General features: G+C 42.9%; 3 protein-coding genes across 3 annotated transcripts in view; all 3 read left to right on the top strand.

Annotated features, from left to right (window-relative positions):
• Nucleotides 1-1,894: 1,894 nt before the first annotated feature.
• Nucleotides 1,895-5,848, top strand: LOC139368010 (retinol-binding protein 3-like). Its single transcript, XM_071106492.1, has one exon. It carries the CDS (start codon nucleotides 2,080-2,082, stop codon nucleotides 4,849-4,851), a length of 2,772 nt encoding a protein of 923 aa, XP_070962593.1. The 5' UTR covers nucleotides 1,895-2,079; the 3' UTR covers nucleotides 4,852-5,848.
• A 723-nt stretch (nucleotides 5,849-6,571) lies between these two features.
• On the top strand, nucleotides 6,572-10,026 carry LOC139368011 (retinol-binding protein 3-like). The gene is made up of 4 exons (XM_071106493.1): nucleotides 6,572-7,869; nucleotides 8,048-8,238; nucleotides 8,724-8,866; nucleotides 8,986-10,026. Exons 1-4 carry the CDS (start codon nucleotides 6,685-6,687, stop codon nucleotides 9,312-9,314), a joined length of 1,848 nt encoding a protein of 615 aa, XP_070962594.1. The 5' UTR covers nucleotides 6,572-6,684; the 3' UTR covers nucleotides 9,315-10,026.
• Nucleotides 10,027-17,601: 7,575 nt separating this feature from the next.
• Nucleotides 17,602-24,258, top strand: part of LOC139368009 (anthrax toxin receptor 1-like) — a 30,783-nt gene continuing 24,126 nt past the window's right edge. Inside the window, exon 1 of the mRNA XM_071106490.1 lies at nucleotides 17,602-18,440. Coding sequence (XP_070962591.1) covers nucleotides 18,280-18,440 — 161 coding nt within the window. The 5' untranslated portion in view covers nucleotides 17,602-18,279. The remainder of the gene's footprint in view (nucleotides 18,441-24,258) is intronic.

Below are 24,258 nucleotides of genomic sequence, written 5' to 3'. Positions count from 1 at the left end.
AAAACATTGGCAGTGGAATGGCCTTACTGAAGAGCTCAGTGACTTTCAATGTGGCATCGTCATAGGATACTAGAGCTGCCCCGGTCTGCCCTGCTGTTATAGTGAAGTCGAAACATCTAGGAGCAACAACAGCTCAGCCGCGAGGTGGTAGGCCACACAAGCTCACAGAACCGGACTGCTGAGTGCTGAAGTGTGTAGCGTGCATAAATCATCTGTCCTCGGTTGCAACATTCACTACCGAGTTCCAAACTGCCTCTGGAAGCAGCATAAGAACTGTTCGTCGGGAGCTTCATGAAACGGGTTTCAATGGCCGAGCAGCCGCACACAAGATCACCATGCACAATGCCAAGCGTTGGCTGGAGTGGTGTAAAGATCGCCGCCATTGGACTCTGGAGCAGTGGAAACGCCTTCTATGGAGTGATGAATCACGCTTCACCATCTGGCAGTCTGATGGACGAATCTGGTTTTGGCGGATGGGGCTGTTTTTCATGGTTCGGACTAGGCCCCTTAGTTCCAGTGTAGGGAAATCTTAACGCTACAGAATACAATGACATTCTAGACAATTCTGTGCTTCCAACTTTGTGGCAACAGTTTGGGGAAGGCCCTATCCTGTTTCAGCATGGCAATGCCCCTGTGCACAAAGTGAGGTCCATACAGAAATGGTTTGTTGAGATCAGTGTGAAAGAAGTTGACTGGCCTGCACAGAGCCCTGACCTCAACTCCATCGAACACTTTTGGGGTTGAGGTCACCTTTACATTCAAAAACGATGTGACATCTGATTTTAGCCTAGTTAACAGAGTCCACAATTGCCTAATTTAGTTCCTCCCCCTGATGACCTCCTCACTATCCATTTTAGCGCCAAGCATACCCTCCAAAAAGGGTCCTTGCTTTCTGGATCCTTGGGACGTCCCTACCCCATTAAAATGGTTAGGGTTAAGGTTAGGCTTAGGTAATGGTTATGGGTAGGGATTAAGGTTAGGGTTTAGGATAGGGACATCCCAAGGATCACGGATAACACTAACCCTCCCAAATGACACAGTGAACAATGTACCAGAGTCTTAAAATGAGATTCCAGGTCCTGATTGGTCATGAGGAATCGCCAGACGGGCTTATGTAAGAATGGGTATTAGAAGTTAAGGCAAGATTAACGGTACACACCGTGCTGCAGCATTAGACAATATGTAGTTGCGTAATTCTGTGTTGTACAAATTCCCAGTGATAAATTTCAGTTTTGAACTCACTCAACCCTAAATTCTATTCAGCGTTGACAAATTAACAGTGAGTGCAGTGAGTGAAAATCTGGATGCAAACATGCATTGTAAATAGTGAATATATAAGTATTTTCAAACAAATGGTAATTCATGTTCATTTTTATAATCATTGCTGTTGAATCTTCAGTTTCCATCCTGCATTCTGTGTTTAAGGCAGCGTATCAGGAATACACACGTGAACACAAACGGTGTAATCGTGTCATCCACTCCGCGCCCCAGACATGGCCTCACAAAGCATGGCCCTATTCTCCATCTGGCCAAACCACAATGCTTTCATAAGTGATTGTGACTTTCACATGGGGCTTTCATACTAATCCGGTTGTCTTTCACTTCTTAAATCTGACCTAATCTCTTGTCATATCTCATCCCTTTTTTTTCAAGAAAATGAGTATGACATGATAGTGCAAATCATAGAAATTCCCCAAAAATAATATGGAATGCAAAGGTTTCGTATTTGATGCGTAAAACAAAATACTGTACATCCACACAAAAACATTCACAGTAATAAAACAAATGAAATAAAGCAAGTGGAAGAAAGGGAAACTCCAATAATCCTGTGGCCAAATATGTACATTATAATACCTTTGATGTAACATCTCCAGTTAAACATTTTCATCTGTTACTGTCTGGCGGATGCACCTCAGATAATACGATTAAAGGTTTATTGGGAACAAAAGCCTCTTACGTCATTGTTGCTGTCCGAAACCTGGTGGTTAAAACATTCTCTCTTAACAAAAGACCGCCCCTCTGAATGAATGGAGAAAAAAAGCAGGACAACACAGATAAAATATAACATTCTCCGCAGTAATGGCAGGAGGTCGGTTCTCACCAGCACTGCTGGTGCTTCTTTGCCATGTTCTCTTTGGCAGCTCTTCCTTCCAGCCGGCTCTGGTGCTGGACATGGCAAAAATTCTACTCGACAACTACTGCTTCCCTGAGAATCTGGTCGGCATGCAGGAGGCCATTCAGCAAGCCATCAACAGTGGAGAAATCCTCAAAATATCTGACCGCAAGACCTTGGCATCTGTGCTGACAGTTGGCGTGCAGGGTGCACTCAATGACCCTCGACTAACTGTGTCCTTCGAGCCAAACTTTGTCCCAGTGATGCCGCCCGCCCTCCCTTCTCTCCCCACTGAGCAGCTCATCCGTCTGGTCAGGAACTCTGTGAAGCTGGAGGTCCTGGAGAATAACGTGGGTTACCTGAGGATCGACCAGATCATAGGGGAGGAGACGGCCGCCAAGCTTGGCCCGCTGCTCCGGGACAACGTCTGGAACAAGGTTGCCAACACCTCCTCGTTAATCTTTGACCTGCGCTACAGCACAGCTGGGGAGCTGTCCGGAGTCCCGTTCATCATCTCCTACTTCTCCGACCCAGAACCTCTCATTCACATTGACACTGTGTTCGATCGACCCTCCAACACCACTAAGGAGCTGTGGACTATGTCATCTATCATGGGAGAGCGGTACGGAAAGCGAAAAGACCTCATCGTATTAACCAGTAAGCGTACTATGGGTGCCGCTGAGGCAGTCGCCTACACTCTGAAGCATTTGAAGAGGGCGAACATTGTTGGAGAGAGGTCAGCCGGGGGGTCAGTGAAAGTGGAGAAGATAAGAATAGGAGATTCTGGTTTCTACATCACAATTCCAGTGGCCAGGTCAGTGAACCCAATAACAGGCCAAAGCTGGGAAGTGAGTGGAGTATCTCCCTCTGTAAATATCAATGCCAAGGAGGCTGTTGCTAACGCCCAAAATCTACTGGCGGTCAGGAGTGCCATTCCAAGGGCCATCCAGAGCGTCTCTGACATCATCAGGCAGTACTACTCATTCACAGACAGAGTACCGGCTTTCCTTCAACATCTGGAATCCACTGATTTCTTCTCTGTCATTTCAGAGGAGGACCTGGCAAATAAACTCAACAATGAACTGCAGTCTGTGTCAGAGGACCCTCGTCTGATGATCAAACTGACCCAAGATCACCCGGTTATCATTGAGGAAGACTTTGAACCTGAGAACATACCAGGTGATCCAGCATTTCTCAGGAACTTGGTGGACACAGTCTTCAAAGTACGCATCCTAACTGGAAACACTGGTTATCTCCGCTTCGACAAGTTTGGAGACGTGTCAGTGATGGCCAAATTAGGAGAGCAGATTGCCCAAAAAATCTGGGAAGCCCTCAAAGACACAGAGAACCTCATCATCGACCTGCGATACAACACAGGCGGGTCCTCAGCTTCCATGGGCATCCTGCTCTCCTTCCTCCAAGACCCGTCACAACAGTTCCACTTCTTCACCATATACGACAGGATCCAGAACACCACCACTGAGTTTAACACGCTTTCTGGCCTCCTAGGCCCACCCTACGGGTCTAAACGTGGAGTGTACATCCTGACTAGTCACTATACCGCCAGTGCAGGGGAGGAATTTGCTTATCTGATGCAGTCGCTGCACCGTGGCACCCTCATAGGGGAAATCACATCTGGGACCCTGATGCACTCCAAGTCATTCCAGGTGGAAGACACAGACATTGTCATCACCGTCCCCTTCATAAACTTCATAGACAACAACGGGGAGTGCTGGCTAGGTGGAGGCGTGGTCCCCGATGCCATAGTGCTTGCTGAGGAGGCCGTGAACCACGCCCATGAGATAATAGAGTTTCACAAGGAGGTTCTGTCACTGGTGGAGGGGACAGGGGAGCTCTTGGAAGTACACTATGCCATCCCTGAGGTCGCCACCAAGGTCAGTAGAGTGCTGCTCACCAAATGGGCCGAGGGCTCATATCGATCAGTGGTCGACTATGAGTCTCTGGCATCCCAGCTAACAGCTGACCTCCAGGAGACGTCAGGCGACCACCGGCTGCACATATTCTACTGCGACATCGAACCCGAGTCTCTGCATGACATGCCAAAAATCCCAACAGCTCAGGAGGTGGGTTACATCATTGACACGCTGTTCAAGATCGAGGTGATGCCTGGGAACGTGGGCTATCTGAGGTTCGATATGATGGCAGACATAGAAGTGATGAGAGCCATCGGCCCTCAGTTGATCAAACTGGTGTGGAGCAAGCTGGTGAACACGGACACAATGATCATTGACATGAGATACAACACAGGTGGTTACTCCACAGCCATACCGCTCCTCTGTACCTACTTCTTCGATGCTGAGCCCCTGAGGCATCTTTACACCGTCTTTGACCGCTCTACAACCACCATGACCGAGGTCATGACCCTGCCTCAGATCCAGGGTCAGAGGTACGGCTCCACCAAGGATATCTACATCCTCACTAGTCAAATGACAGGGTCAGCTGCTGAAGTGTTCACGCGGGCCATGAAGGACCTGAACAGAGTGAAGGTGATTGGGGAGCCGACCATCGGAGGGTCCCTGTCCAGCGGCACCTACCAGATCGGGAATAGTATCCTGTATGCTTCCATACCTAACCAGGTGGTCCTGAGTGCTGTTACTGGGAAGGTGTGGAGTGTCTCTGGGGTCGAGCCACACGTTGCTGCCCAGGCAAATGATGCTCTGAGTGTTGCACAGAGAATCATTGCAGCCAGGCTTTTAAAGCAAGATAAAGGGAAATAGTGGTCATGTTTTAATTTCTCTTTCCTTTAAATGCTTACTTTGTTTGTCCTGTATTTGGAATTATGTTATTTTTCCTGTGTAATTTCTAACAGAAATGTTATTTATTATCGTCATTTTTCTGTAACCTGACATAATGTATCTGTGGTATAATATATCCACCCCAAGGAAAGCTATTTTGGTTCTCTTATTCAAAATCTTAAAATAGTAGATTGCACATTATTATTTAGGCACCTTATGAAAGCGTTCTTTTTGCACCTGAAAATATACAGATCAATAACTGTCGCAGCACGGGGATGAAATGAGTTGCCTTCGATGAATTTGACCAACCCCTCTGTGCGTCATTTTGTTTGAGAAATTGGATTAGATTTAGAAGTAAATCCTCTTGTTTATATGTTATGAATATCTAAATGTATTTTTAATCTCTTTGATGTAACTCTTTGGGCTACATTTGTGTTGGCCTAAATATGGGCGAGGAAACAGGGTTGATATTTCATTTCATTGTACTATCACGGACTTCATTTGATTATCGCAAATACTTTATACTACTATATTAATCTGCTTTTAAATGCATTTGTTATTTGTCCTTTTCTTCATTTGTTAAGTCATGCAATGTAGAGGAGTCTTTAGCCAGTCAGTAGAGGGAGCATTTCCTATACAAACCTGTAGTGAACTACTGTACTCAGTTCTACTACTGTGTATTAGCATCAACGATAACCACATGAACTCATTATGAATAGTGTAATATCGGTTAACCTAGTTTCACGTAATTGGTCAAATGCTTGATTAAGTTCTGGGCTCATACATGTTAGGAGAAAAGACTATAGAACAAGGATCGGAACCGTAACGAAGAGCATCCCTTTTTATCATGACAGATCTGCGGTACCATTTATGTTTACGTAGTCTGTCCACATGAAATGATGAATAGTGTCATGACCAAACGGAGGCCATATACTGTAGCTTAGAAGAGAAAACACAAACGTTCTCTTTTACGCTGGTATAGAAGTATAGAGGTTGAATAGAACTGTAGAGCAAATGTTGTTGGTTCCTGGTAAGTTTCATTTGATTTTTAATCAACACTAAAGTGTTAAATAAACTTGTGAGTTATTGATTACCTGAGATGAACTGTTCAGAGCTCAATGTCATATTTACAGACCATAATATTGGGTCAGCCAATGGGAAATTAAGAAAGGGGAGGGGGTGGACGACTTGACTATTTTATGTTCTAAGTATAAATTCTATATTCTAAGGATAATGCTGAGTGTGAGATTAGACTCCCAAATATGGTATAAGGACAGTCACAGGTAATATTACACTTAAGGTCAACTTACTGACCAAAAGAAGGCCTAATTATAAGGTACAATTTATATATATATATATATATATATATATATATATATATATATATATATATATATATATATATATATATATATATAGTTATACCTAGTTAACATTGATCTTCAATCAGTGAGATGTTTTCTTCAAATGAAAAATATTCATAAATGTATACAGTAATGTGAATATTTCCACCAAGTATAATCACAGCAGATATTTGTGTCTAGTCAAACCTTACCTCACATGCACAGCAACAAACATATTTTTAACATCTACATCTTGGGCAACATGTTGCACCTACATTGTTAGCTTGTTATTGTCTTACCCAAGTACTCAGGATAATACGATTAAAGGTTTATTGTGAGGAAAAGCCTTGTGTGTGTTAACAGAAACTTTCAGGAGAAAGAGTCTCATTTGACCAAGGACCTCTTTGCAGACGTACGTTCCACCGCAGAGCAGCTACTACTGTGGTTTACTGCAATCTAGAAACCCGACAAGATGGCAAAGTCTCTCCTCTTGTTGGCATCGGTGGTGGTCTTCGGCAATGTTGCCATCCACAGCGCTTTTGCTCCCAACCTGATTGTAGACATGGCTAAAATTCTCCTGGACAACTACTGCTCTCCGGAGAAGCTGACTGGCATGCAGGAGGCCATCGACGCTGCGAGCAGCAATACAGAGATCCTCAGCATCCCTGACCCCGACACTCTTGCCTCTGTCCTGACCGGTGGGGTCCAGAGTACCATCAACGACCCCCGACTGGTCATCTCCAATGAGCCCAACTATGTCCCTGCGGTGGCCCCTGCCCTGCCACCCCTGCCACCGGACCAGCTTATCGGCGTGCTCCAGAGCTCCATTAAGCTGGAGGTCTTAGAGGGCAACATCGGCTACCTGAGGATCGACCACATCATCGGGGAGGAGTTGGCCGACAAGATCGGCACCCTCCTCCTAGAGCTGGTCTGGAAAAAGATTCTGCCCACGTCCGCTCTGATCTTTGACCTCCGCTACACAGGCAGCGGGGATCTGTCTGGCATCCCATACATTGTGTCTTATTTCACCGACGCCGAGCCTCTGATTCACATCGACAGCGTGTACGACCGTCCCTCCGACACCACCACCGAGATGTGGTCCATGCCCACACTGCTGGGCGAGAGGTACGGAACCAAGAAATCCCTCGTCATCCTGACTAGTGCAAACACCAAGGGAATTGCAGAGGATGTCGCCTACTGTCTGAAGAACCTCAAGAGGGCCACAATCGTTGGGGAGAAAACTGCTGGCGGGTCCGTGAAAATTGACAAGATCAAGATTGGGGACACAGACTTCTATGTCACAGTGCCCTCGGCTAAGTCCATCAACCCCATCACAGGGAAGTCTTGGGAGGTCACCGGCGTGACGCCCGATGTTGAGGTCGATGCTGAAGATGCCCTGGCTGTTGCCATTAAGATCATTAACCTCCGTGCCGAGATCCCTGCCATTCTCGAGGCAACTGGCACTCTGGTGGCCGACAACTACGCCTTTGAGAATGTCGGAGCGGACGTTGCAGAGAAGCTGGCAGCAGCGAGCGGTGACTACAACTTGATCTCTTCAAAGGTGGATCTGGAGACTAAACTCTCCGCTGACCTCATGACACTGTCTGGAGACAAGTGCCTGAAGACCACACACAACACCCCACCACTGCCACCAATGGTAAGACACATTTGATGTTGTATTGTATTTCTAGCCTATGCAATACATTTATCTATAGAGAATACTTTTATGTGAATCCAGAGAGCAACTTTTTAATGAATATTTGCCTGAAAAAAATATATATTGAATTTCAGTATTAATTAGGGGGACAATTTTGAGACATTTATGTTGATTTCAGAACCCATCTCCAGAGATGTTCATTGAGCTGATCAAGGTCTCCTTCCACACGGATCTTTTTGAGAACAACATTGGCTACCTGCGCTTTGACATGTTTGGTAACTTCGAGGAGGTTCAGGCCATTGCCCAGATCATCGTGGAGCATGTGTGGAACAAAGTTGTTAACACTGACGCTCTGATTGTTGATCTCAGGTACAGATGTAGGATCATAATTTGATCACACCGTTGCAGAAGAACTTTCCTGCAATGCAGGAAATGTAAAACTAGTTGTGTGTATGAGGTTTAAAAAGGCTTCTGAAGTTTGTAATTTCCACTTTGAAATTTCAGACTTGATTTTCCCTTATGAAAAATGTATCAAATCTTACAAAAATGTTCATTAATTATAATCCCCATAATAATTCACATTTACTGTTGCTGCATGATTATTTTCCTGCTGTGGCAAACTGGCTCAAATTAAGATCCTACATCTGTAGAACTTCTCTTTATAGTGAAAATCAAAGCTCAAATTACGAGCATAGCAACTAGAGGAACATATTTATGTTCACCAAGATGAACAGAGTGACAGAGTGGCTTACCATTTCGTTGGGTTAAATGGGGACAGTTGCACCATAGGGAAAGTTTTATTTACAACATGTTCATCTTTTATATTGAATGAGTTTGTATAATTGATTTTGCAGAAACAATGTTGGCGGGGCCACTACTGCCATTGCGGGCTTCTGTTCCTACTTCTTTGATGCAGACAAGCAGGTCTTGCTGGACAAACTGTACGACAGACCGTCTGGCACCACTAAGGAGCTGTGGACTCTACCTGAGCTCACAGGTTAAAAAAACTCAAAAGTTTCATAATGTGCACCGTATAAAGAGTTTATCGATATGGATTAAGCAGAACACAACTGTGCGCTGTCAGCAGATGAAAATGACTCTCATCTTCTCTCTCAGGTGCGAGGTATGGCTCTAAGAAGAGCCTGATCATCTTGACCAGCAGAGCCACGGCCGGCGCCGCCGAGGAGTTTGTCTACATCATGAAGAAGCATGGTCGGGCCATGATCGTGGGCGAGACCACCAACGGTGCCTCACACCCCCCTGAGACCTTCCGCGTGGGCGACAGTGATGTGTTCCTGAGCATCCCTACCACCCATTCAGACACAGCCCAGGGCCCCGCCTGGGAGGGTGCCGGGGTCACCCCTCACATCCCCGTGCCCGCCGACGCAGCCCTGGACACCGCCAAGGGCATCCTCAACAAGCACTTCGCCGGTGCAAAGAAGTGAAGTCTCCAACTGTGGATGTTGGCAGCCAAAGGCGTTTAGGATCTTATGTTCTCAGAGGAGAGAAGTGTGTAGGGTACCGTTATATGTAATTGACCAAATTTAGGCAACCAGCCTCTGCACCTAAGCCTTCTTTCTGTAGCCTGTTCTCGTTTTGCAAGAAAATGTGAGAGGTTCTGAACCAGTTTGTGGTTTGTTTTTACTTATAGTTTTTACTTCTGAAAACTACTGTGATTGCAGAATGATTTAAGAAAGTGTGAGTGATTTTAAATGTTATACTGAAATGTGACTCTTAAAGAAGTGGTTCAGAAACTATGTTTGTGTTTGAGTTACTGATCCACTAGCCTTTGTGGCAATGATTTGTCAAAGCAGCTTCGATCTTTGGCTGTCAAAAATAATGTGAATTGTAAATTGTGCGAGAGCAGGAAAGCTGAAACTAGTTTAAAAACCAGCATTGGATCAAACGCTGAAATATTTGTAATGACATATTTGCTTTTCCTATGATATTCTTATATAATTTCAAGTAACATTGTTAGGACCTTTACAAACAAATTGTCCTGTCTGTTGGGGGAGCATTCTTAAATTTGATGCAGGGTCTTTTTGCTGTGTATGGGAAGTAGTGTTATGTCCATACATAGTGACTTGCCATGTGAAGACATTTGGGTTGTATCAATTCCAATGGTGGGACACAATAAAGGCATTGGAAACACAATAATACATTTGTATATTGTTTTATAACAGAGGTTAGGAGTTGATCAAGAAAACCAAGCAGCTTTTTATATCATACAACACCAAACACATTATAATTACTACAATTCCTACCAGATTTTCTCCCGATGGCAATTAAACACACCAACAAAATGGAATCAATCCCAGCCATTGTTACACAACTTTCCGTTACAGCCTCTTGTAATAATCCAAACCAACAAATTAGTGAGATTATGCCTGAGATAAACTGTGTTTCAGCTCTAAGTAGCAAAAGCATTTTACAAAAACTACTCGTTCAGGTGAGAATTTAAAACCTGAGAACAATTATCAGTCTGTCAATTCAAGTCACACTTACCCATTATAGTTGCTTTCTGCAGTTTCAATTTGGTCTGTAATACACAAACACAGTTTATTAGTACTCTGTTAGAGGATATATTAAATCAGCCAATATAATTAAATGTACTCCCTTTGTCTCTTTTCAATCTACACCATTCTATTCAACCACTGGGATGCAAATCCATTCCACCCAGGAGATGGCAGTGCAGCTGTAACATCTCAGAGGCACACACAGATACTGATCAGTGAGAGAGTGAGAACAGACCAGCTTTTGGCGAGCACATTTTCAAAACACAAGGATTTAACAGGATACGTTATGCAGGGAATACCACCGTACATAAACACGTGCAGAGCCGAGGGACAAGAGAGACAACACAACACTACATAAAGAGAGACCTAAGACAACAAAACAGCCAGGCAGCAACACATGACAACACAGCATGGTAGCAACACAACATGACAAAAACATGGTAGCGACACAACATGGTAGCAGCACGAAACATGGTACAAACATTATCGGGCACAGACAAAGGCACAAAGGGCAAGAAGGTAGAGACAACAATTCATCATGCAAAGCAGCCACAACTGTCAGCAAGAGTGTCCATGATTGAGTCTTTGAATGAAGAGATGAATGAAGCTAATGAATGAAACTAATCACAGACCACATACAGTAGCTAAAGTTTAGCTGTGTGTGTGTGTGTGTGTGTGTGTGTACAGTATGTGTGTGTGTGTGTGTTCTGTATTTCATGTACTGTATGCACTGTACTGTATTGTACTATATGTTTCCATTGTGTGAAAAAGTAGATAGAGTATTGGGAAAAATGATCAATCGAGAAATACATGTTAAGACAGACGTCCGGTTTTCCTGTAGTCATCACATTCATTTGATCATTCTTACTTCACTTGTCTCTGGAGGCGTAACTTTGCTTTACAGCTGACTCATGTGGTACCTGCAGCAGCTTGCTGGCTATGGATTAAATACTGTGGACATCACTACAGCTTCTGCCTACTTGGCTCTTCAACATTCAGCCTCTGAGAGAGGATGAGAATGTGCCAATCAACATGTGTTCATTACAGTCCCAGTAATTGCATGTCATTATAAATGTGTAGGCTAATTACATGACAATTACATAGTCACATCATTCCACAGTGCTAATTAACTGGAAGGGCCAGCCCAGTAAACAAGGGTTAAGGTAGGTTACAAGTCAGTGGTAACCTACAAGAGGTGAGATTTTGAATCTTGAACTACTAGATCTTGAATAAATCTATTAACTTTGTTTGTCTAGAGAAGTATACAGAAACAATAAATATAGCTGCAAGCAGCAATGAACGGGGTTCACAGGATGACAGAAAGGAAACAAGATCAGTTGGATAACTGTAACGGCTGTCGTGGGTTGAAGAAGGTGAGGACCAAGGTGCAGCGTGGTAAGTGTTCATCTTTTATTATGAATTGAACACTGAATGGAAAAACAACAAAAGAGAATGAACGAAACTGAAACAGTTCTGTCTGGTACAGAATACAAAAACAGAAAACAACTACCCACCAACACAGGTGGGAACAGGCTACCTAAGTATGGTTCTCAATCAGAGACAACGATTGACAGCTGCCTCTGATTGGGAACCATACCAGGCCAAACACATAGAAATACAACACACAGAACAAAACATAGAATGAAAAACATAGAATGCCCACCCCAACTTGCGCCCTGACCAAACCAAAATAGAGACATAAAAAAGGAACTAAGGTCAGGACGTGACAATAACAAAGCAAGCACACTATCATTTAGGAACTATCTTCCTTTATGTGCAATCAGTGAAAGCATTACCATGTTTATCTCTTAAAGGGATATTTGGGGATTTCTTGATTAGACAATAGGCCTTACATGTCATCCGTGTGTAAGCCCAACAAGGTGGGGAAACATAACAGCCCAATACAGAAACAAACATCTCTCTGGTAAGAAGAAGGGCAGGGGTATATGCCTTATGATTGACGAGACGTGGTGTGATCATAACAACATACAGGAACTCAAGTCCTTTTGTTCACCTGACCTAGAATTCCTTACAATCAAATGCAGACCGCATTATCTACCAAGAGAATTCTCTTCGATTATAATTACAGTCGAGTATATCCCGCTCCAAGCAGACATCTCGACGGCCCTGAAAGAACTTCATTGGACTCTATGTAAACTGGAAACCACATATCCTGAGGCTGCATTTATTGTAGCTGGGGATTTTAAGAAGGCTAATCTGAAAACAAAGGCTCCCTAAATTTGATCAGCATATTGAATGCGCGACCCGGGCTGGCAAAACCCTGGATCATTGTTACTATAACTTCCGCAACGCATATAAAGCCCTCCCCCGCCCTCCTTTCGTAAAATCTGACCACGACTCCATTTTGTTGCTCCCAGCCTATAGACAGAAACTAAAACAGGAAGCGCCCGTGCTCAGATCTGTTCAACGCTGGTCCGAACAATCAGATTCCACGCTTCAAGATTGCTTTGATCACGTGGACTGGGATATGTTCCGCATGGCGTCGGACAGTAACATTGATGAATACGCTGATTCAGTGAGCGAGTTTATTAGCAAGTGCATCGGTGATGTTGTACCCACAGCGTCTATTAAAGCATTCCCCAACCAGAAACCGTGGATTGATGGCAAAATTCGCGCACAACTGAAAGCGCGAACCACAGCTTTTAATGAGGGCAAGGTGACCGGAAACATGACCGACTACAAACTGTGTACCTATTCCCTTCGCAAGGCAATCAAACAATCTAAGCGTCAGTATAGAGACAAAGTAGAGTCGCAATTCAACGGCTCAGACACGAGAGGTATGTGGCAGGGTCTACAGTCAATCACGGACTACAAAATGAAAACCAGCCCCGTCACAGACCATGATGTCTTGCTTCCAGATAATCTAAAAAACTTATTTGCTAGCTTTGAGGACAACACAGTGCCACTGACACGGCCCGCTACCAAAACATGTGGGCTCTCCTTCACTGCAGCCAATGTGAGTAAAACATTTAAATGTGTTAACCCTCAAAAGGCTGCCGGCCCAGACGGCATCCCCAGCAGCGTCCTCAGAGCATGCACAGACCAGCTGGCTGGTGTGTTTACGGACATATTCAATCAATCCCTATCCCAGTCTGCTGTTCCCACATGCTTCAAGAGGGCCACAATTGTTCCTGTTCCCAAAAAAGCGAAAGTAACTGAGCTAAATGACTATCGCCCCGTAGCACTCACTTCCGTCATCATGAAGTGCTTTGAGAGACTAGTCAAGGACCATATCACCTCCACCCTACATGACACCTTAGACGCACTCCAATTTGCTTACCGCCCCAATAGGTCCACAGACGACACAATCGCAATCACACTGCACACTGTCCTAACCTATCTGGACAAGAGGAATACCTATGTAAGAATGCTGTTCTTCGACTACAGCTCAGCATTTAACACCATAGTACCCTCCAAACTGGTCATTAAGCTCGAGACCCTGGTTCTCGACCCCGCCCTGTCCTGGACCTCCTGACAGGGTCTTGGACTTCCTGTCGGGCCGCCCCCAGGTGGTGAGGTGGCCGCCCCCAGGTGGTCAACACTGGGGCCCCACAAGGGTGCGTTCTCAGCCATCTCCTGTACTCCCTGTCCACCCATGACTGAGTGGCCATGCACGCCTCCAACTCAATCATCAAGTTTGTAGACGACACTACAGTGGTAGGCTTGATTACCAACAACGACGAGACGGCCTACAGGGTGGAGGAGGTGAGGGCCCTCGGAGTGTGATGTCAGGAAAATAACCTCACACTCAATGTCAACAAAACAAAGGAGATGATTGCAGAGGGAGCAGCCCCCTATCCACATCGACGGGACAGTAGAAGAGAAGGTGGAAAGTTTTAAGTTCCTCGGCGTACACATCACAGACAAACTGAAATGGTCCACCCACATAGACAGCGTGGTGAAGAAGGCGCAGCAGCGCCTCTTCAGGCTCAGGAGACTGAAGAAATTCGGCTTGTCACCAAAAACACTCACAAACGTTTACAGATGCACAACCAAGAGCATCCTGTCGGGCTGTATCACCGCATGGTACGGCAACTGCTCCGCCCACAACCGTAAGGCTCTCCAGAGGGTAGTGAGGTCTGCAAAAATGCATCACCGGGGGCAAACGACCTGCCCTCCAGAACACCTACACCACCCGATGTCACAGGAAGGTTAAAAAGATCATCAAGGACAACAACCACCCGAGCCACTGCCTGTTCACGCCGCTATCATCCAGAAGGCGAGGTCAGTACAGGTGCATCAAAGCGGGGACCGAGAGACTGAAAAACAGCTTCTATCAAGGCCATCAGACTGTTAAACAGCCACCACTAACATTGAGTGGCTGCTGCCAACATACTGACTCATCTCTAGCCACTTTAATAATGGAAAAATGTATGCAATAAATGTATCACTAGCTACTTTAAACAATGCCACTTATATAATGTTTACATACCCTACATTACTCATCTCATGTGTATATACGGTACTCTATACCATCTACTGCATCTTGCCTCTGCCATTCGGCCATCGCTCATTCATATATTTTTATGTACATATTCTTATTCATTCCTTTATACTTGTGTGTATAAGGTAGTAGTTGTGAAATTGTTAGGTTAGATTACTTGTTAGATATTACTGCATGGTCGGAACTATGAGCACAAGCATTTCGCAACACTCGCATTAACATCTGCTAACCATGTGTATGTGACAAATACAATTTTATTTTATTTTATTTATATAATTTTATATTTTCATGACAAGCTTATTAGTTCAATAGCTATTGATGAGAGAAAACCGTATATACAATATAAAACTAACTTTACCATGGTGCTGAACCGAACCATAGCCTATGCCTACCGGTTCTCTAAAAAGTTGGGTAAACAATACTTTCAGTTTTTTAAAACATTTTGAGCAGCTGAACAACAAACCGCACAGACAACCGGTAGAGTTTAAAGCTGTAATATGTAACTTGTTGGGCGACATGACCAAATTCACATGGAAATGTGAGTTGTAGATCTGTCATTCTCAATGAAAGCATGTCTAAGAAGTGGTAGATCTCTTCTATGTGCAGTATTTCTATGCTTCCCATTCTTACGTTTCGTTTTAGCATCTCCACACTATACTTGCTTGTTTTGACACATAAACTGAAATTAGGCGTACCATTCACATTTTTGCAAACAGGAAATGACGACGCGCTTTCTGCATAGTGCACCTTTAAATGTAATTTTATTAAACATTCTTGTAAAGAACAGTTATAGGATTGTTCAGCCATTAGTTTCAGGCTGTATATACAGTACAAATTCATTGTGTATTACAGTCTGATTAATCAGACAAGTCTTATGCTGGGATGGGCTGTGAAAAGGCTAGTAACATGCACAGTAACGGTGAGTGGGTAAAATCACTGGGGAACTCAAGTCTGAGAGAAAAGCCATATTACAACCTGCAGTGAGTATTGTGATAATTGCATTGTTTGCTCTATAACCTGTTAGTTTATATACCTTGCAAACATGATATATAGTCCTAAGGTCGAGACAATAAGAAGACACAGTGGCAGAATAAATTCACACGTATTTGTTTCATCACAAAACTGGAGAGTAACCTCTGTCAGGTGATTTCTGTGATTTCTTTCCACTTGTGTGCGCTCATGCAAGTAGATGTTGACTCACCCTACTTGAAGAGAAACACCAATGCCATCCTCCTCTCTTTCATGTTGATGAAACGTTCTGTGATGCCGTCATACAGTACACACTTACATTTTTGTTGTCCTAGGCTACCTGGCTAAAATGTTTGCTCGCCAGCTTAAATTCCTTTCATGTGCAACATTAGCAAGTGAACATTAGCCTGCTACATCTAGCTATATATTGAACGTCCATCATCTCAGGCCAGGGGCACAATGTATGAATTTATGTTTGGAACAGAATCGCTGTTATAATCATTGGCCAGTACGGAGAATTAAGTAAAACAACGAGTCAATCTTCATCCATGGCTAATTTAGGAAATGGCCAATTTTAGCTAGCCACCGGGGGACAACACAACGAGATGCAACAATTCGAGTTGTTTCGTTGTGATGTGATTGGAGTGAAGCCAAATCCAAACTAGCTTCCCATTACATTTTTTTTGGTGCTCCAGGACCATTCACAGTTGAGCTCACTCAGTTCAGCTCAATGTTGATTGGCTATTATTTTATCCTTATGACTCATACCATACTCAATAGAGCCCAACAGCAGATGTGTCATAATACCATAACACCTAGCAGTCAAACAGGGATTTTTTTATTTAACTAGGTAAGTCAGTTAAGAACAAATTCTTATTTACAATGACGGCCTACCCCAGCCAAACCCAGACGACGCTGGGCAAATTGTGCGCCACCATATGGGACTCCCAATCACGGGCAGGTGTGATACAGTCTGGAATCGAACCAGAGACTGTAGTGACGCCTCTTGCACTGAGATGCAGTGCCTTAGACCGCTGTGCCACTCTGGAGCCCATGGTGGTTCCTAATAATTTTTCCACCATTCATTTTTCCCATAGAGAATTTTCAAAACACCTAAAACTGTGTTTTGTGTATGAATATCCTGGCGTTACATTTCGATAATCATGTAAATCTCTCTCGGACAAGTTTACTTTAATCAACACATTTAGCTGTATTTACTCTCAGATTCTAAAATGCTAATTAGCATCAAAGTAGACATCATGCAAGACTACAAATCCCTGCAAGCCCCTGCACGTCATCTCTAGCTGAGACCTTTGCTAATAGGGATTGTCAATTGAAAACGTGCACACAACAGTTCACAGAATTATCAATTGAAAAAAATGTGTTCAATTTATTAATTATTAAATGTACCCAACATTAGATAATTAATCCAGAGATTCTTACCTTAGCCTCGATTTGGCAGTTTCGTCCAGATCATCATGGCATTTGTAGTTCTTTATGATAGCCACATTAGCAGCTAATTAGCATTTAATGGGTGAGGGGGTAAATACATGCAAATATATTGATAAAAGTCACGTTGTCCTATAGAGATTTAAATCAAAATGTCTTGCCAGGGTAAGCCTACAAGAAACTCAGCCCTTATTTTAAGTGTTTCTAAAATCCCCTATGGGAAAAAGGATGGTGTAAAAAAAAAAAAAAAAAATTCCTTGTTTGACTGCTAGGTTTTCTGGGTATAATGACTCATACTGTGGTACTCTATTAGCCTACAATAACATTATGGACAGATGGGATTTTGGTGTTAAGATGTGAGTGGATGCTGCAGCTCATCATTTCTTCGTTGTTTTATAGGCACGCATATGTTTCTCCAAAGTTAGCTTCTTGAGAGGGAGGTGCAAGATGAAATCTCGACCTTTTTTCGTTTTTTTTCTCTAGGCAGAAATATGAAACCTGGTTCATTTCTGCCATGTTTGTTCCCGAGCTCCCAGTCTTAACATTGCACGTCTCCATTTAGCTTTTTTTACCAAAATTATTTTGACACTTTTCACAAGAAACTTGTCTTTTTGTGAACTATCCACATATATTCTAACACGTTGAAACATTTTAGATTTGTTACTCAAATACTCCACGATTGTTTTATCATGCGAATATGACAGGATGATATCGGAGAGTAAAATCTCTGAACAAATTATTTTCTACGTTTTCAAAGGATAATAAAGTGCTGCAAGTTTTGGTATGGTATATTCGCCTTCACCGCCCATCCAATATTTGTCAGAGGCACACGGTCTGTATTGTTTGGAAACTGAGAGCATCGGTTTTCTATGGCGCAGCCTTGACCGTCTTTTTTTGTCGATTATGCATCTCTGTCTAGATAAGTAATTTCAAGACTTTGTGGATGTGAGACAGCATTGACTTAGTTCCATTGAGGTTTTGGAGTATTTTGCGTTTTTTTGCGGGGGAAAGATGGCGAGGTTTTCGAGAAAAGTGTCTCTTGCCCTACTTTTCCTTGGATTTTTTATGTTTACTTTAGCATCTGTAAATGCTGAACCAGAGCAAGAAGTAGAAGAAGAAGGGGAGGAAAGTACATGTCAGGGGGCTTTTGACTTGTATTTTGTGCTTGACAAGTAAGTAACTGTCTAAATGGCATATTTATTATTATACTGCATAATAAACCCAGGGAGCCGTTTTGTTGAGATGCCAAGCCTTGCTCGTTACACCATATTAAGTCATTACTAAACAGACAATAGTGTACAGTGAGCTCCAAAATGTTTAGGACAGTGACACGTTTTTTGTTGTTTTGGCTCTCTACTCCATCACTTTGGATTTTAAATGATACAATGACTATGGGGTTAAAGTACAGACTATCAGCTTTCAATTAAAATTGAAATTACAGCACTTTTTGTACATAGTCCTCCCATTTTAGGTAACCAATAGTATTGGGACAAATTCAGTTATATGTGTATTAAAGTAGTAAAAAGTTAAGTATTTGGTTCCATAGCACGCAATGACTACATCAAGCTTGTGACTCTACACATTTGTTGGATGCATTTGCTGTTTGTTTTGGTTGTGTTTCAGAATATTTTGTGCCCAATAGAAATTAATTGTATATAATATAATGCATTGTGTCAATTTGGAGTCAGAATGTCAAATCAATTCACATGCGCCGAATACAAGTGTAGACCTTACCGTGAAATGCTTACTTACAAGCCCGTAACCAACAGTGCAGTTCAAGAAGAGGTAAGAAAATATTTACCAAATAAACTAAAGTTAAAAATAAAATAAAAAGTAACACAATAAAATAACGAGGCTATATACAGTGGGTACCGTATATACAGGGGGTACCAGTACTGGTACAGGTTAGTTTAAGTAATTTGTACATGTAGGTAGGGGTGGTTATGCATAGATAATAAACAGTGAGTAGCAGCAGTGTATGAAATAAATGGGGGGGGGGGGGGGTCAATGTAAATAGTCCATTGGCCATTTGATTGATTGTTCAGCAGTCTTATGGCTTGGGGGTAGAATCTGTTAATGAGCCTTTTGGTCCTAGACTTGGCACTCCAGTACCGCTTGCTGTGCGGTAGAAGAGAAACAGTCTATGACTTGGATGACTGGAGTCTCTGACACTTTTATGGGCTTTCCTCTGACACAGCCTATTATATAGGTCCTGGATGGCAGGAAGCTTGGCCCCAGTGATGTACTGGGCCGTAGGCACTACGCTCTGTAGCGCCTTACGGTCAGATGCCGAGCAGTTGCCATACCAGGCAGTGAATCAACCAGTGCTCTCGATGGTGCAGCTGAAGAACTTTTTGAGGATCTGGGGACCCATGCCAAATCTTTTCAGTCTCCTGAGGAGGAAAAGGTTTTGTCGTGCCCTCTTCACGACTGTCTTGGTGTGTTTGGACCATGATAGGTTGTTGGTGATGTGGACACCAAGTAACTTGAAACTCTCGACCCGCTCCACTACAGCCCAGTCGATGTTAATGGCGGCCTGTTCTAGAGGTCGACCGATTATGATTTTTCAACGCCGATACCGATTATTGGAGGACCAAAAAAGCAGATAACGATTAATCGGCCGATTTAAAAAAAGATATATTTGTAATAATGAAAATTACAACAATACTGAACGAACACTTATTTTAACTTAATATAATACATCAATAAAATCAATTTAGCCTCAAATAAAATTAAACATGTTCAATTTGGTTTAAATAATGCAAAAACAAAGTGTTGGAGAAGAAAGTAAAAGTGCAATATGTGCCATGTAAAAAAGCTAGCGTTTAAGTTCCTTGCTCAGAACATGAGAACATATGAAAGCTGGTGGTTCCTTTTAACAGAGTCTTCAATATTCACAGGTAAGACATTTTAGGTTGTAGTTATTATAGGAATTATAGGACAATTCCTCTCTATACGATTTGTATTTCATATACCTTTAACTATTGGATGTTTTTATAGGCACTATAGTATTGCCAGTGTAACAGTAAAGCTTCCGTCTCTCTCCTCGCCCATACCTGGGCCCGAACCAGGAACACATTGACAACAGCCACCCTCGAAGCAGCTTTACCCATCGCTCCACAAAAGCCGCAGCAAGGGGAACAACCACTCCAAGTCTCAGAGCGAGTGACGTTTGAAACGCTATTAGCGCGCACCCCGCTAACTAGCTAGCCATTTCACATCGGTTACACCAGCCTAATCTCGGGAGTTGATAGGCTTGAAGTCATAAACAGCTAAATTCTTGAAGCACAGCGACGAGCTGTTGGCAAAACGCACGAAAGTGCTGTTTGAATGAATGCTTACGAGCCTGCTGGTGTCTACCATCGCTCAGTCAGACTGCTCTATCAAATCATAGACTTAATTATTAGGTCATTAATATGGTTGAATCCGGAAACTATCATCTCGAAAACAAGACGTTTATTCTTTCAGTGAAATACGGAACCGTTCCATATTTTATCTAACGGGTGGCATCCATAAGTCTAAATTTTCCTGTTACATTGCACAACCTTCAATGTTATGTCATAATTACTGTACCGGAATTCTTCGTCCTCCTCTGACGAGGAGTAAGAAATGTCGGACCGATGCGCAGCGTGTTATGTGTTCATGATGTTTATTGACTGAACACTGAAAATACAAAATAACAACGTGAAATAAACGAACACCGAAACAGTCCTGAAAGGTGCAGAAAAAACTAGACAGAAAATAATCACCCAAAAAACACAGGTGGGAAAAGGCTACCTAAGTATGATTCTCAATCAGAGACAACGAACAACACCTGCCTCTGATTGAGAACCATACCAGGCCAAACACATAAACACAACATTGAAAAAATAACATAGACTACCCACCCCAACTCACGCCCTGACCAAACTAAAACAAAGACATAACAAAGGAACTAAGGTCAGAACGTGACAATTACGTAAAATTCTGGCAAATTAGGCGGCCCAAACTGTTGCATATACACTGACTGCGTGCAATGAACGCAAGAGAACTGACACAATTTCACCTGGTTAATATTGCCTGCTAACCTGGATATCTTTTAGCAAAATATGCAGGTTTAAAAATATATAATTATGTGTATTGATTTTAAGAAAGGCATTGATTTTTATGGTTAGGTACAGTCGTGCAACGATTGTGCTTTTTTCGCAAATGCGCTTTTGTTAAATCATCCCCCGTTTGGCGAAGTTGGCTGTCTTTGTTAGGAAGAAATAGTCTTCACAGAGTTCGCAACGAGCCAGGTTAGCAGGCAATATTAAGTAAATATGCAGGTTAAAAAATATATACTTGTGCATTGATTTTAAGAAAGGCATTGATGTTTATGGTTAGGTTCACATTGGAGCAAGACAGTCCTTTTTCGCGAATACACACCACATCGATCATATGAAACGCAGGACACTCTAGATAAACTAGTAATATCATCAATTATGTGTAGTTAACTAGTGATTATGATTGATTGATTGTTTTTTATACGATAAGTTTAATGCTAGCTAGCAACTTACCTTGGCTTCTTACTGCATTCGCGTAACAAACAGGCTCCTTGTGGAGTGCAATGTAATCAGGTGGTTAGAGCGTTAGACTAGTTAACTGTAAGGTTGCAAGATTGAATCCCCGAGCTGACAAGGTAAAAATATGTCATTCTGCCCCTGAACAAGGCAACCCACTGTCCCTAGGCCGTCATTGAAAATAAGAATGTGTTCTTGCCTAGTTAAATAAAGGATAAATAAAGGTAAAATCGGCCAAATCGGTGTCCAAAAATACAGATTTCCGATTGTTATGAAAACTTGAAATCAGCCCTAATTAATCGGCCATTCCGATTAATCGGTCGACCTCTAGCCTGTTCGGCCCGCCATTTCCTGTAGTCCATGATCAGCTCCTTTGTCTTGCTCACATTGAGGGATAGGTTGTTGTCCTGGCACCACATTGCCAGTTCTCTGACCTTATGTAATATATCTGATCTAATTTGGACATATTTTAGATAAGTTCTCATCTGGTAACACAACTCGTAGAAGATGTATGATTCAATGTTGATAGATTTCTATGTGTGCAAACTTGTGTGGCCCTGATGATGAGGATGTTGGTGCTACTAAGCGAAGTTCCTGACTTCAAACAACCGGATGCTCGTTAGTGACATCCCCTCATCCCTCAGGCCTGAACTGTTTATGAGATGCACAGGCAAGTGTTTTTACAACACCAGTATCGCAATACTAGGAAGTAAGGAAGCAAAGGAAACAAAACATGAAGCAGACTCAAGTCCTAATGTTGGTGTAAAAAACTGTCTTGTGTTGTCACCCAGAGTCACATTTGTTTTTTTTGCAAGCTATAGCACACCCTATTTTGCAAAAGTATGTTTTAATGGACCATAAAGTTGACTCTGCTTCATGTTTTCTTTTTTGCCAAGAAGAATCTGGTGTCATAGTATTGCAATACTGGTATCGTGACAACACTAGCACAGACCATATTCTGGTTGAGATGTAGATTAAGGGTATAGCCCTTTGTACTTTAGCTTGGTCATTGGGTTCCTGACCAGACCTGAACAGGAAAAACTCTGGGCCTTAGTTGCATCCCATAGGACCAGGAGTTTTTCCTCCGGGTCTGGCTCTTGTCACACTGCATAGGGCTACAACTAGGATACAAATCAAATCAAATTTTATTTGTCACATGCGCCGAACACTGGAGTGGCTGGAGTCAACACTTTGGTCTCGAGTTTCTTTGAATATAAATCCTGTAAATTTCACGACTAGTTTATGGAAAAATCTCCCTCAGCCAAGTGGTCACCGAATAAAGGAAAACAGACCATGTGGATATCATGAATCATTACTGTTAAGGTCCAAATGGGTAGTGGATCAAAGAGAACCAAGCTAAAGTTATCCCTATGTTGTGGTGTACTATAGGCCTACTGAAGTATGACCATATAATTAGTAATTTAATAAGATCTCTATGGGTATGACTTTGAGCTTAATCAGACTGGTAGGCCCTATCCCGCTGTTTTATAAGGAACACAACTAAATGTATTGTTTTAGGGCATGTTTCTATCACTGCAGACCAGTACTGATGCCAAATGTTCTGCATAATAAAAATCATCAAAACTCACTCCCTACCACTGTAGCTAATGCTCATCAGATGTTATGGGAAAACACCCTAGTTTTACTTTTGGTCTGCTGACATCACTTCCTTGCCCTTACTTCCTTATCAAATCAAATCAAATTTATTTTATTTATTTTATTTATATAGCCCTTCGTACATCAGCTGATATCTCAAAGTGCTGTACAGAAACCCAGCCTAAAACCCCAAACAGCAAGCAATGCAGGTGTAGAAGCACGGTGGCTAGGAAAAACTCCCTAGAAAGGCCAAAACCTAGGAAGAAACCTAGAGAGGAACCAGGCTATGTGGGGTGGCCAGTCCTCTTCTGGCTGTGCCGGGTGGAGATTATAACAGAACATGGCCAAGATGTTCAAATGTTCATAAATGACCAGCATGGTCGAATAATAATAAGGCAGAACAGTTTAAACTGGAGCAGCAGCACGGTCAGGTGGACTGGGGACAGCAAGGAGTCATCATGTCAGGTATTCCTGGGGCATGGTCCTAGGGCTCAGGTCCTCCGAGAGAGAGAAAGAAAGAGAGAATTAGAGAGAGCATATGTGGGATGGCCAGTCCTCTTCTGGCTGTGCCGGGTGGAGATTATAACAGAACATGGCCAAGATGTTCAAATGTTCATAAATGACCAGCATGGTCGAATAATAATAAGGCAGAACAGTTGAAACTGGAGCAGCAGCACGGCCAGGTGGACTGGGGACAGCAAGGAGTCATCATGTCAGGTAGTCCTGGGGCATGGTCCTAGGGCTCAGGTCCTCCGAGAGAGAGAAAGAAAGAGAGAAGGAGAGAATTAGAGAACGCACACTTAGATTCACACAGGACACCGAATAGGACAGGAGAAGTACTCCAGATATAACA

This window comes from Oncorhynchus clarkii, chromosome 16 (genome assembly GCF_045791955.1).
Source record: "Oncorhynchus clarkii lewisi isolate Uvic-CL-2024 chromosome 16, UVic_Ocla_1.0, whole genome shotgun sequence".
Taxonomy (NCBI): Eukaryota; Metazoa; Chordata; class Actinopteri; order Salmoniformes; family Salmonidae; genus Oncorhynchus; species Oncorhynchus clarkii.
Note: the sequence above shows the minus strand (reverse complement) of the source record. Positions and strands in the feature narration are given on the sequence as shown.

What these genes read in the sequence shown, in the direction of transcription:
- LOC139368010 (XM_071106492.1), top strand. Translation starts at nt 2,080, where the DNA reads ATGGCAGGAGGTCGGTTCTCACCAGCACTGCTGGTGCTTCTTTGCCAT.
- LOC139368011 (XM_071106493.1), top strand. Translation starts at nt 6,685, where the DNA reads ATGGCAAAGTCTCTCCTCTTGTTGGCATCGGTGGTGGTCTTCGGCAAT. An exon ending in CCCCACCACTGCCACCAATG is followed by an intron (nt 7,870 to 8,047) that starts GTAAGACACATT and finishes TGTTGATTTCAG; the next exon opens with AACCCATCTCCAGAGATGTT. An exon ending in GACTCTACCTGAGCTCACAG is followed by an intron (nt 8,867 to 8,985) that starts GTTAAAAAAACT and finishes CTTCTCTCTCAG; the next exon opens with GTGCGAGGTATGGCTCTAAG.